General features: G+C 39.9%; 1 protein-coding gene across 6 annotated transcripts; it reads right to left on the reverse strand.

Annotated features, from left to right (window-relative positions):
* Positions 1–632: 632 nt before the first annotated feature.
* Positions 633–13,077, reverse strand: ZNF527 (zinc finger protein 527). Of its 6 annotated transcripts, none has more exons than XM_043437361.1 (6): positions 12,881–13,077; positions 11,120–11,240; positions 9,576–9,650; positions 7,634–7,750; positions 6,907–7,002; positions 633–2,997 (listed from the first exon to the last, which is right to left on the reverse strand). In XM_043437361.1, exons 4-6 carry the CDS (start codon positions 7,701–7,703, stop codon positions 1,424–1,426), a joined length of 1,740 nt encoding a protein of 579 aa, XP_043293296.1. In that variant the 5' UTR covers positions 7,704–7,750; positions 9,576–9,650; positions 11,120–11,240; positions 12,881–13,077; the 3' UTR covers positions 633–1,423. The 6 variants fall into 6 exon arrangements, with proteins under 6 accessions (XP_043293296.1, XP_043293294.1, XP_043293295.1 ...); XM_043437359.1 differs by having other exon boundaries at positions 7,624–7,750; XM_043437360.1 differs by lacking the exon at positions 12,881–13,077 and adding an exon at positions 11,983–12,855 and having other exon boundaries at positions 7,624–7,750.

The raw sequence follows: 13,077 nt of genomic DNA on the forward strand, positions 1-13,077 counted from the left end.
TGGGTTCCATCCCGCTCCAAGAAGATTCCACACGCCTCAGAGTGACTAAGCCCCTGTGCCACAACTACTGAGCCTGTGAGCCACAACTACTGAAGCCCACACAACTAGAGCCTGTGCTCGGCAGTAAGAGAGGTCATCACAATAAGCCGGAGCACCTCAACAAAGTGTAGCCCCCACTCACTGCAACTAGAGAAAGCCCTCACACAGCAATGAAGACCCAATATAGCCAAAAATAAAAAAAAATTTTTTTTTAATTTTTATTGTGACATGCAGGATCTTTCGTTGTGGTGCACAGGCTCCAGAGGCATGGGTTTCATAGTTGCAGCATACAGGCTCTCCAGTTGAGGTATGCTGACTTAGTTATCTCATGGCATGTGGGATCTTAGTTCCTCAACTAGGGATCAAACACACATTCTCTGTATTAGAAAGTGGACTCTCAACCACTGGACCACCAGGGAAGTCCCCCAATACTCCTTTAAAGGTCTATAGCAAGTCCCTGCCACAAATGATTTTAATTACCTAGGAGAAAGCCTGGTAATAAGTTTTATTACGTGAATTTTTAAAAATTCTTAGTGTGAAACAAATACTAGATTAGTTTTTTATCAACAAATAAAACATAACAATTCTTTCAGCTTTACGAAGGGTGTGTATTTAACTTTCATATACTTGTTATGAGGCTTCTCCTCAGGATAAATAATTATGCCATATAAAAGATTTAAGGCCTTTTCACATGTGTAGCAAACATGGGATATACACGTTAGGACTCTAATTCCAAGAGGCAAAAACTCAAATTAACTGAAGCAAAAAAAGAGAAAATTTATTGGATTACAAAAATGAAAATGTCAAAGATGGCGTAGGTTTCAGACATGACTGGATCCAGATCAAACAACATCCTCATATTTCTATTATCTCCAATTCCTTTGTATTCGATTTATCTTGGGATTGGAGATAATAGACAGAAATATGAGGATGTTGTTGTGGTAACAGAAAGGCTACTGGTGAGTTTTTATCAAATCCTTGACATTTGCAATTCCAGTGGGGGAGAGGTGCATGGAAAGAAAAGATCTTTTCTCATTACCCATAACAGTATCTTCCTAGGGCTCTACTGGTCTAGATAGGGCATCTGAAAACCCCTCATTTCTAGTTAGGTTGAGGAAAATAATAGATCACTGCTCTCCCTGATTAAATAATTTCATCAGAATGATATGCACTGAGGATGAGTTAAGTCTCAAATGCGGCATACAACAGATCCAAAAGTAATAGATGGCTACTACTCAGGTTATTTCAAATAAGGGATGCTTGTGAATTGGAGACTTTTCCATATTTACTACATTCATATTAGTAGAATTACTAGCTGAAGAATTCATTGATATTTATTTAATAAGGACCAAGTGGTGACTACATGTTTTCTTATTACACATAATCAGAGAGTTTTTCTATTATGAATTTTCTGATGTCGTCTAAGGGTTGAAGCACGGCTAAAATTGTTCCCACATTCATCACAGTTATAGGGTTTTTCTCCGGCATGAATTCTCTGGTGTAGCCTAAGGGACAAGACCTGATGGAAAGCCTTCCCACACTCATTGCATTCGTAGGGTTTCTCTCCAGTATGAATTCTCTGATGTTGATTAAGGTATGAGCCACAACTGAAGGCCTTCCCACATTTGTTACATTCATAGGGTTTCTCTCCTGCATGACTTCTTTTATGATGAATTAGAACTAAAGCATCACTGAAGGCTTTCCCACATTTACTACATTCAAAAGGCCTCTCTCCAGTATGAATTCTATGATGTCGATTAAGTTGTGAGTCAGTCCTAAAAAACTTCCCACACTTGATGCACTCATAGGGCTTTTCACCGGTGTGAATTCTCTGATGTTGATTAAGGTGTGAGCGATAGCCAAAGGTCTTCCCACATTCGTTACATTTAAAGGGTTTCTCTCCTGTATGAATTCTCTGATGCAGAGTAAGGGCTATGCGTCTGCTGAAGGCTTTTCCACATTGATTACATTCATAGGGTTTCTCTCCAGTGTGAATTCTCTGATGTTGATTAAGGTGTGCGCTCTGTCTGAAGGCTTTGTTACATTCCTTACATTCATATGGTTTCTCTCCTGTGTGAATTCTCTGATGTTCAACAAGGAAGGCATAACGGCTAAAGGCCTTCCCACATTCATTGCACGCAAAGGGTTTCTCTCCAGTGTGGATTCTCTGATGTTGAGCAAGGTGTGCACTCTGTCGGAAAGCTTTGTTACATTCCTTACATTCATATGGTTTCTCCCCAATATGAGTTCTCTGATGCTCACTGAGAAAAAAGTCATGGCTGAAGCCCTTGCCACAGTCATTGCATGCATATGGTTTCTCTCTACTGTGAATTCTCTGAGGTTGAGCAAAATACGAGTAACAGTTAAAGGCATCGCCATACTCATCATATCCATGGGGTGATTTTCCAAAATGAGTTGCTTGATGTTGACTAAGTAATGAGTGGAAACTTAAGAGGTTTGAAAAATCATTACTTTCATAAGATTTCTCCCCAGGAGAAATTTCTACATCTTTACTAAGGTATGTGCTCTGGTTGAATTCTTCACATTCATTGCCTATCAAAGCTTCCTTCCCGGCACGCAGTCTTTTATGTTCAATTAGAACTGAATTTGGGGGAAACATTTTGTTAAAAATACCAAACTTATGTACTTGCTCTACTGGGGGAACTCTCTGTTGTGTTAAAAGTACTGACTTCAAGAGAATGTTTCTCTCAGAATGATTATATTCATTGTCTCTTTTCACAGCAGAGATTTCCTTAAGAGTTGCCACTTGCCTGAAATGCCTCTCCTGATTTCCTTGATGCTGCTCAAATTCAGCCTCATATTTCCAGGCTTCTCTGAAACTGGAGCATTCAAGGCTAAAACTTGTAAGTCTTTTTGTTATCACCCCCTGCGATATTTCCTCTTCATCAGTGTACCACTTTGGAGATAATGCTTTGATCTCATACCAAGACTCCCAGTCTGAAAAATATCAAGAAAGCAAATGTCTCCTTTTCACCTTTGCAAGGAGAAAGAAAATCATTATAGAAGGAATTAAAGAATTTACTTGAGGGAAAGAGGGGAGAAAGTAGTGGTTCTGATTTTTTTTTAAATCAATTTACATTCCTGTCAGCAACATGAAATACATGTCTTCAAACTGATTCACACTGGCTAACATCATTCTAAAAATCTTTGCCCCTACAAGTAAAGAGTACCTCATTAATGTGTTAATTTGCAAGTCTCTGAAAACTGAGCGTTTTCATATACATTTTTGTACCTTTTACATATTTTTGCATATATTTTAACTATACTGGAGAATAGCATTGGAACAAGTATACTATCAAGGGTGAAACAGATCACCAGCCCAGGCTGGATGCGTGAGACAAGTGCTCAGGGCTGGTGCACTAAGACCCAGAGGGATTGGATGGGGAGGGAGGTGGGAAGGGGGGATTGGGATGGGGAACACATGTAAATCCATGGCTGATTCATGTCAATGTATGGCAAAAACCACTACAATATTGTAAAGTAATTAGCCTCCAACTAATAAAAATAAATGAAAAATAAAATAAAAAGTTTAATATAAAAAAATAATAATTATAATGGCATCTTCTTTTAAGTGGTTTATATAAGTCATCATAAATAAGGTGGTAAGGCTTTATAAGTATTTTTCTCCCTCAAATCATCACTTTTTATTGTCACATGTCATCTTCATTTATAATGCTTCTGATAAAGTTTGAACTCAAATCTCCCAGTCTTTTCATGATAGTCTGGCTTTGCGGTCATTTTAAGAAAGATTTTTCCAAAATCCAATATTATGCAAATATTATCCATAACTTTTACAAAAATCTTTTTGTACCACTAATTTGAAAAGCTATTTTTATCAAATACCAAATTCTTATATATACATGGGTGTATTTTTTAAATTTCTTTATTGTTACATTGACCTATTTCACTGTTCTTATATCAGACCAGTCTCATAGATAAAAGGCAAGATTTTTAAATACCAAAAATTGAATCAGGTAGTATATTAAATGAATAATACACATAACCAAGTAAGCAATTGAGAAATACAAAAATTGTTCATCAGTAGGAAACCCTTTACTATATTATATTATTCTCTATACTTTCATGGTTTTTAATTCATCAATAAAAAATAAAAAAATATTTCCTGAAATAAAAACTCAAATCTCCATCCTGAAAGAGAATATCCTACTAGGAAAAAGTGACCCAAAATTGTCAAGACTGAAACATGCCCCACTAAAATGACTTTAAAATGAAAGAAACTTCTAACAGATCTGAACAAAATATAAAGGTACTTATACAAAAGGGGAAATATCAAGCTGACATCAGGATTCTTTGTAACAACATTCAATATCAATACACTAAAAGAAACTTAAGAAAAGAATGGTCAACTATGAACAAGGTAGAGCTCAGGGGACATCATTTGCATGAATTCTTTTTGAGGAAATTGCTAAAGAACAGATTTCAGTCAATCAAGAGATGTCCAGAGAAACTTCAACAGAAGAACCTAGTGGAAAACACTAAATATAGTCAGCTACAGAAATAAAGCAAAAGGAAAAGTTAGGATAAGTTTAACAGAAAAATAAGTGAAAGAAAGTGAAAGTGTTAGTTGCTCAGTCATCTTTGACTCTTTGAGACCCCATGGACTGTAAACTGCCAGGCTCCTCTGCCCATGGAATTCTCCAGGCAAGAATCCTAGAGTGGGTTGCCATTTCCTTCTTCAGGGGATCTTCCTGACCCAGGGATTGAACCTGGATCTTCTGCACTGCCAGCAGATTCTTTACCATCTGAGCCACCAGAACATGTAAATATAATATGCCTGGACAATGTAAAAAGCATACAACTAACAAAATTTGGGAAGAGAAGGTGAGGAATATAATAAGGCTACTTTTTGACTCATCTGTAAAGTGAAAGTTGCTCAGTCATGTCCAACTCTTTGTGACCCCATGGACTATATAGTCCATGGAATTCTCCAGGCCAGAATACTGGAGTGGGTATCCTTTCCCTTCTCCAGAGTATCTTCCCAACCCAGGGATCAAGCCAGGGTCTCCCGCATTGCAGGCAGATTCTTTCACCAGCTGAGCCACAATGGAAGCCCAAGAATACTAGAACGGGTAGCCTATCCCTTCTCCAGTGGATCTTCCCGACCTAGGAATCAAACCAGGATCTCCTGCATTGCAGGCAGCTTCTTTATCAATTGAGCTATCAAAGAAGCCTTTTAGGAAGGAAGGATAGCTTACCTTTTTCATCTGTAAAATGTAAAAAAAAATCAAAGGCTAATTTTTAAAGCTGACCAATCAAGTAATAGAAGGAATAAACACTGTTTAAAGAAACATGAAGGTCTCTTTATGTTTTTCTTTAAACACTGTTTAAAGAAACATGAAGGTAAACACCAGATCAAAAGAAAAATCTAATTATTATAAAAACTACAGTACTACATGACCAAAAAAAGGCTAGGAAAACAGACAAGTGAAAGTTTTTTTTAAAAACTGTAAAAATCAGAAAATATAAAATAATACACAGAATTAAGCCTAAACATATCAAAAATGTAGCTGGACTTTCACTTATTAAATTGAAATGATATCCAGACTGGTTCCCAAAGTAAAACTCAATTCTATACTGCCTGTAAACCCCACGTTTAAATCAAAGTGATTTTACACAGTTGAAAATAAAAAGATGGGTAAAGGCCCTAAAGAAAGCATAAAAAAGGCAAGAAACAGATTCTGCCCAAGGGCCTTCAAAAGGAAAGCAGGCTGCTAATGTTTTGATTTTAGCCCTGCAAGATCCATTTTCAACTTCTGACCTCCAGAGCTAAAAGATAATAAATCTGTGTTGTTTTCAGCCACCAAATTTATGGTAATTTGTTACAGAAGCTATAAGAAACTAATACAGAAAGCAAGCTGGTACAACTTTTTTGGGGAGGAATTTGGCAATTCCTAATACTACATATCCACTTACTTAGCAATCTTACATCTAAGAAACAACACTGAAAATAACACTTCAACAACAGGAAAATACATATGTACAAGGTTAGTTATTGCAGCACTGTTTGTAATTGTAAACTACTGCAAACATCCTAAATGTCCACATACTAGATAGTATTGAATAAATTACCATAATATCCACATAATGGGGTATTCTGCAGCCATTAGAAAAATGAAGAAGCTCTCCAAGAGCTAATATGGAGTGATTTCCTATACAGCCGACCCATGAACAATGCAGGGGCTAGGGGCATAACTTTACAGTCAGCCCTCCAAATCTTCAGTTCAGCATCCATGGATTCAACCAATCTCAAATTGTGTAGTATTTATTGAAAAAATCTGCATGTAAGTGGATACTTAGATGCGAATCCTTGTCTCTTCAACTAATGTGCATGTGTAACTTTGATAAAAACTCTATAAAGAAATCTAGAAGTGAAAAAAAAAAGAAATCTAAAAATGAATATAATTCTGTCCATAAAGGGGAAAGAAGTGTAAAGGAAGAAGATTCAGGGTTTAGGTAGAGGTAGGGGGTTGCCAGTGGCTCAGTGGTAAAGAATCCACCTGAAATGCAAGAGACATGGGTTTGATTCCTGGGTGGGGAAGATCCCCTGGAGGAGAGCATGTCAACCCACTCCAGAATTCTTGCTTGGAGAATCCCATGGACAGAGGAGCCTGGCAGGCTACAGTCCACAGGATCACAAAGAATCATACATGACTGAAGTGACTTACCACACATGCACACATCCTTGAGAGTATAACTTGACAGAAATAGAGCAGGAACAACCCGCTGATGCCCAGGGCAGCCTCCTCAAGAGCAGGGCAGTCTTTTCATGACCACACTGGCTGCCACCTTACAACAGCCCTCCCTGCCCAGTCCCCTGTCACTCACCTGCATGTTGACCATCCGACATCTCTCTCTCCACCATCCAAGGTTCCTTCCCTTGTTCCAATAAGGAGATCATGTTGGGCTTAGAAATGGAGAGTCCTATTTACAGGGGAAGAAAAATGAGAACAAGCAAGAGAATGACAGATAAACAAATCCATTTGCTATTGCTGTTCCAGTGACTCAATCCCTTGGTCACTAGGCAAGAAAGGATATTAGAGAAAGGGCCAGAGAATAAAAAGAAGCTTGTAAGGAGGATGAGAAAGACAAAGCTTCTGTCACAGCAGCAATTCTCAAAGTATTAGAGCAGAAAAGAACCATTGTCTTGTAACCAAACAAATGCAAATTCTTAGGCTGCCCCAACCCAGACCCTACCGAATCAGAAATCACAATGGTTCTCAAATATTAATGAGCATCAGAACCATCTGGAGGGCTCATTAAAACCAGACTATTGGGGCTATTCCCAGATACTGTAGGTCTATAATAGGACACCATGATTTGCAATTTTAAAAATTCCCATGACATACTCATGTTGCTATCCTAAACCATCATTCAGTAGCAAAAGGAACTACATTTATAACTCTGTGAAAATACTTTGAATAATTTCCTGGGAACAAGAAGTAGGAATCCAGCTAAGCATTTCAGATGCCCTAGATATTCCCAATGGAGGAAACTAATACACCTCATAGGAAAGATTTGAATTATGGGGGTATACATCCTTACCAAGCCATACCAAGTTCCTGTAGTTCTCCAACATGACATCTCTGTACAAATCCTTCTGAGATGAGTCCAACCATTCCCATTCCTCTTGGGAAAAATTCAGAGCTACATCCCTGAAGGTCACCAAACCCTGAAATTTAAAAAAAAAAAAAAGAATTCTTTAGACTTTCCGAATAGTGCAGTGGTTAAGACTCCATGTTTCCAGTGCAGGGGGTGTGAGTTTAATCCCTGGTCAAAGAACTAAGATCCCACATACTATATGTTATGGGCAAAAAAAAAGAAAAAGAAAAAATTTTTTGTTTACCAAGTACTTCCAAACGGTCCAAGCATCTTCCTCCATCTCTATCAGAAGAATTTAACTCAGTTGATCATCTCCTCTTTGAAATGCTTTCTCCTCTTGACTCCCAGGACCCACATACTCTTTTGGGTTTCCTTCTACATGAGTCCTTCTCAGTCTCTTTTGCTGGTTCCTCCTCTTCTTCTCAGCCTTTTGTCAGTCTTTGAATGCCCTAAGCTCACTCCCTAGACCTCTTTCCTACCTATATTCACGACAATCTACCCTCAAGATAATCTCAACCTGTCCCATAGCTTTAACTACACTGTGTTCAGTCAGTTCAGTCATGTCCAACTCCGTGACCTCATGGACTGTAGCCTGCTAGGCTCCTCTGTCCATGGGATTTTCCCAGCAAGAATACTGGAATTGGTTGCCATGCCCTCCTCCAAGGGATCTTCTCCTGTGTCTCTCTGCATTGCAGGTGGATTCTTATACCACTGAGCCACTGGGAAAGCCCTTAAATACATTAATGACTCTCAAATTCACATCTCCAGTCCTAAACTCTAGATATATAACCAATACTCCACTTGGATATCTAACAAGTCTCTCTAATTTATCTGGAACTCAAATCTTGATTCTTATCTCATCCCAGCCCATGTTCCCATCTCAGTAAATAGCATGACCATATACACAATTGCCCAGGTCAAGAATCTTTGTAGTCATTCATTTCTTTCTTTCTCTCACACTCCACAACCAAACCCTGATCAAATGCCATATTTCCTATCTCCAATCTCACAAGCTCCAATGCCACCACCGTGATCCAGGCTTCCACTCTTACTTCCTTGCTTTTGATTTTCCTTCCTTTTAAAATATAAATCAGATCATATCACCGCCACTCTAGTGGTTGTCCTTCACCCTTAGAACAAAAATCAAAGCTCTGGTCATGACTTTCAGGAGCCTGCTTAATTTGGTCCCCAGCTATTTCCCTAATCTCACAATGCATATTCTCCTCTGGTGATACTGGCTTATTGCTATCCCTGAAATACATCAAACATGCTCCCACCACAGTAACTTTGTACTTGCTAATTCTTCTATCATTTTTTGTCTTTTTTTAATTGGAATTTAATTGCTTTATAATACTTTTTTAGTTTCTGCTGTACAATGAAGTGAATCAGCTATTTGTATACATTTATCTCCTCCCTCTTGGGACTTCCCTCCTGCCCCACCCCATTGCGCCTTCTACTTTTAAAGCTCTTTCCCAGATCTCAACAGAACTTCCTCCCTATGTTCACTGAGGTTTCTCTTTGCTTAAATGTCACTTCCAAAAAAAAAAACAAACCCAAAAAACAACAACGAAAAAATCCTTGACCTCCCTAGTTAAAAGGGCACTTGATTTAAAAAAAAAAAGGGGGTGGGGGCACTTGATAATCACACTCCATCCTTTCATTCCAACACAACAAATCACAATCCATCTAAAGATGAAATGTTCTGTTCCATTATACATTTCAGCACAACACTGAGTTTAAAAAAAAAAAGATACAAAATGTTTTGTAGAAGGATTATCTGAACAAACAGTGGAGAGGGAGAAGTGAAGAGAGTGCTCACCGGACCACCTGGGACTCTCCAAAGTCCTAAAAAATGACATGGAATTTCTGAAAACAAAGTGAAAACATCAACTTACCTGTGACATGGCTTTACACAGTCCAACAGCCATTCTTCCTTCCTTCTTCAATTTTCTCTTTTGGAGAAAAAAGTCCTGAAAAGGGGGAGTCATAAGAACAACAACAACAACAAAAATGGAACAGCAGCCCTATGCTGCTGATCTGAGACTCACAGAGAGGTTTTCTGCCCCTTTATGGTCCCTAGTTTCCTTACATGAGCCCCTTTATGGTCCCTAGTTTCCTTAAATGAACCAGTCTGTGCATCACATTGGAGGGAACTCCCTATTTTACCTAAAAAGAATCTCCTTCCCAGTTACTATTTTTCCTTATCTTGATTTCTTTTTCTTCTTAACATTTAACATTACTGGACATGTTACTTTCTTTTTCTTCTGTTGTCTTCCCAAATAATAGTACAAGATTTAAGACAGCCAGGATTTATTGGGTTCACTGTGTATCTCTGTGCTGTGCTTAATTGCTCAGTTGCTTAGTTGCTCAGTTCTTTGTGACCCCATGGACTGTAGCCTGCCAGGCACCTCTGTCCATGGGGCTTCTCCAGGCAAGAGTGCTGGAGTGGGTTGCCATGCCCTCCTCCAGGGGATCTTCCCAACCCAGGGATCGAACCCAGGTATCCCACATTGCAGGCAGATTCTTTACTGTCTGAGCCACCAGGGAAGTCCCTGTGTATCTCCAGGGCTAGAATAATGCCAGAACCACTGCAAGTGCTCAAAACAGATTTGATAAACAAATAAATAAACCTCAGTGTGGCTCCCGTAATATAAATAGCAATGTTACACATATTGTATATGTCATTATCTTATTTAATCTTCACAAAACTGCAAAGGTAGGTATTATTATCCCCATTTTACCATCAAGTGAATCTGAGGTTCAAAAAACTTAGACAGCTTACTCAAATTCACAAGAGTCAAACTGCAGTGTGACTCAAAAACTTGTCCTCCAGATTTCCCTGATGGTCAAGTGGCTAAGACTCGGACTTCCAATGTAGGGGGCCTGGGTTCGATCTCTGTCAGGGAACTAGATCCCACATGCCACAACTACAACTTGGCCCAGCCAAATAAATAAACAAAATAAATATTAAGACTCTGAGAGTCCAATGGATTGCAAGAAAATCAACCCTGAATACTCATTGAAAGGACTGATGCCGAAGCTGACGCTCCAAGACTTTGGCCACCTGATGTGAACAGCCAACTCACTGGAAAAGACACTGATGCTAGGAAAGATTGAGAGCAGCAGGAGAAACAGGCGACAGAGGATGAGGTGGTGGGATGGCATCACTCAATCAATAGACATGAGTTTGAGCAAACTTCAGGAGTTAGTCAAGAACACAGGGAAGCCTGGTGTGCTGCAGCTCATGGGGTCGCAAGTAATCAGACACTACTTAGTGACTGTACAACAGCAACAATAAATATTTAAAACAAAAACAAACAAAAAAAACTGATTCTCTTTCAAGAGACCAGAGTGTTTGCATGGGAAATAATCAACATAACCTGAGAAATCAGTGCTATGTGTTTTTTAGAGAAGCATATTTGGAGGTAGAAGATGTTACCTTAATTTCTCCACAGAAATTCAGCCTGAGGTAAACATGCCAAATTTCAACACCAAACCAATAAGAAACTGCACACCCTGAAACAAGTTCCTTGTCTTCTCAGAGCCAACATTTCTTCACTCTGAAAACAAAGACAGTTGTGTTTGACTTAGAATTTAAGATATACAACCCCCTAATTCTGCGCTACTCTGCACTAGTCAACTCAATCTCCAAGAAAATTATTTATTTCCTTAGTGCAATGCAGCCTGAAATTGTCCACAAAAGCCTTTGCAACCTGAGAAGAAAATCAACAAAGTCTTTTCAGAATTGGGGAGCTCCAAGTAGCATCTGCATAAAAGAAACATCTTTTAAATTTCTGTTTCAAATAGCTGTGCATCACGAATATTTTTCAGGTTTGAAAAAACCATCAGTCTCTGAAAGAAGGTGATGGAAAAGATTTGGGCTTTATATAGTCCCCAGGCACACAATGACTCTCTAGTCCTTTCCTCCCTGGCTAGGTGACCTTGGGCAAATCAATCCAACTGCCAGAACCTTTCCTCATTGTTAAAATGCCTGAGCCAACTCCTGGCACAGAGAAGTGCCACCCTTGTTGCCATTTAGATGTTACACACACATTTGAAAAGGAAATGAGAACATCTTTATTAAAAAGTCAGAACCAAACTTAGAGTTCACTTAGTATGTGAGAAAAAAAGCCATGGATTAGCCTCTCTCAGCACTAAACATGCAAGAGTTTTGACATAGACAAACCTAAAATCTCAAAATTGATGGCCTAAGGACAGGAAGGTTGGGCTTTCCTCCCCCAAAGGCAGCCAATGTGAGGATGGTCTCACTACAATGTCTTTAGACCAGGTTCTGTGACTCACAAGGATACAGAAGGAAGAGATCCAAATTAAGTTCCATGTCCAGAAGGTCCTGGGCCAAGACCACAGACAATCCTCTCCAACACCCTCAGAACCCAGGGCCCCCATTTTTCACTCTCACAATGTGGAAAAGATCAACAGAGTTGAAAAATTAAAAGCAAAGACTCTGGAGCTAAATAGCTTGGGCTAAAGTCCCAGTTCTGTCACTTAGTAACTGTGTGAAGGTGGGTGAGCAATTTTAATCTTTCTGTGTCTCACAATCACATACTAGGTCTGACCTACACATACAAATTCTCTCCCAATCATACTCATACAAACATGGCCACACAATCGCAAACATAATGTCACATACACACACAGTGGCATTAACACAAAGAGAGATGATACACAATTACTCCAACAGAGAGACAGTCACACACAATCTCATACACAGTGATGTACCACACAAGGTCACACATCCTGCCACAATTACTCATACAAAATTATGCCTGCACAGACTAAGGATCATGGGTACATAACCACACCTTCAAACGCAGTTACATCCACAGGGACAAGTGGTCAGTCACACACACATCCACACAGCGACACACACACACACACAATGTCACACCTGCAGTCTCTCACAAACCCATACACAAATAACACAATTACACCTGCAGAGACAGTCACACAGAAACACAGACTCAGTTCTATGCCAGAGACAGATGATCACAGCCGCGTTCAACCACACAGTGTGACACAGAAGTTCACACTGTCACACATACACACACTGTCACACAGCCATACACGGTGACACAGAGTCTCCCCAGAGGCGCCTGCCTGGTCCCCATCCCGATCCCTGCCGGTCCACCCCAAGCCCGGCCCTGATCTCTGGCTCTCGCGCCAGGCAGGCCCAACTCACCTCCCGGCGTCCCTGGCTCTGGAAATCCGCCCAGAGACCCGAGACCCGCGACGTCGCCTCCCAGAATCCCCCGCGGGGCGGAGCGGGACGCGGACTGACGCTCACGGGACCCCGGGAACGGCTGGGGAAACATCTAGCTGCAAGGAACTAGACTAGCGACTCAGCTTGTCATTTCGACCCTGAGGACCACAAGTCCC

The sequence above is a fragment of the Cervus canadensis genome, chromosome 18 (genome assembly GCF_019320065.1).
Source record: "Cervus canadensis isolate Bull #8, Minnesota chromosome 18, ASM1932006v1, whole genome shotgun sequence".
Taxonomy (NCBI): domain Eukaryota; kingdom Metazoa; phylum Chordata; class Mammalia; order Artiodactyla; family Cervidae; genus Cervus; species Cervus canadensis.

Bases quoted from the DNA above. Each gene is read 5' to 3' on its own strand.
- ZNF527 (XM_043437359.1), bottom strand. From the start codon at position 9,608: ATGGCTGTTGGACTGTGTAAAGCCATGTCACAG. The intron at 7,003-7,623 runs GTAAGGATGTAT...CCCTGTAAATAG, and splicing joins CAGGAACTTGGTATGGCTTG to GACTCTCCATTTCTAAGCCC. The intron at 2,998-6,906 runs GTGAGTGACAGG...GATATTTTTCAG, and splicing joins GTCGGATGGTCAACATGCAG to ACTGGGAGTCTTGGTATGAG.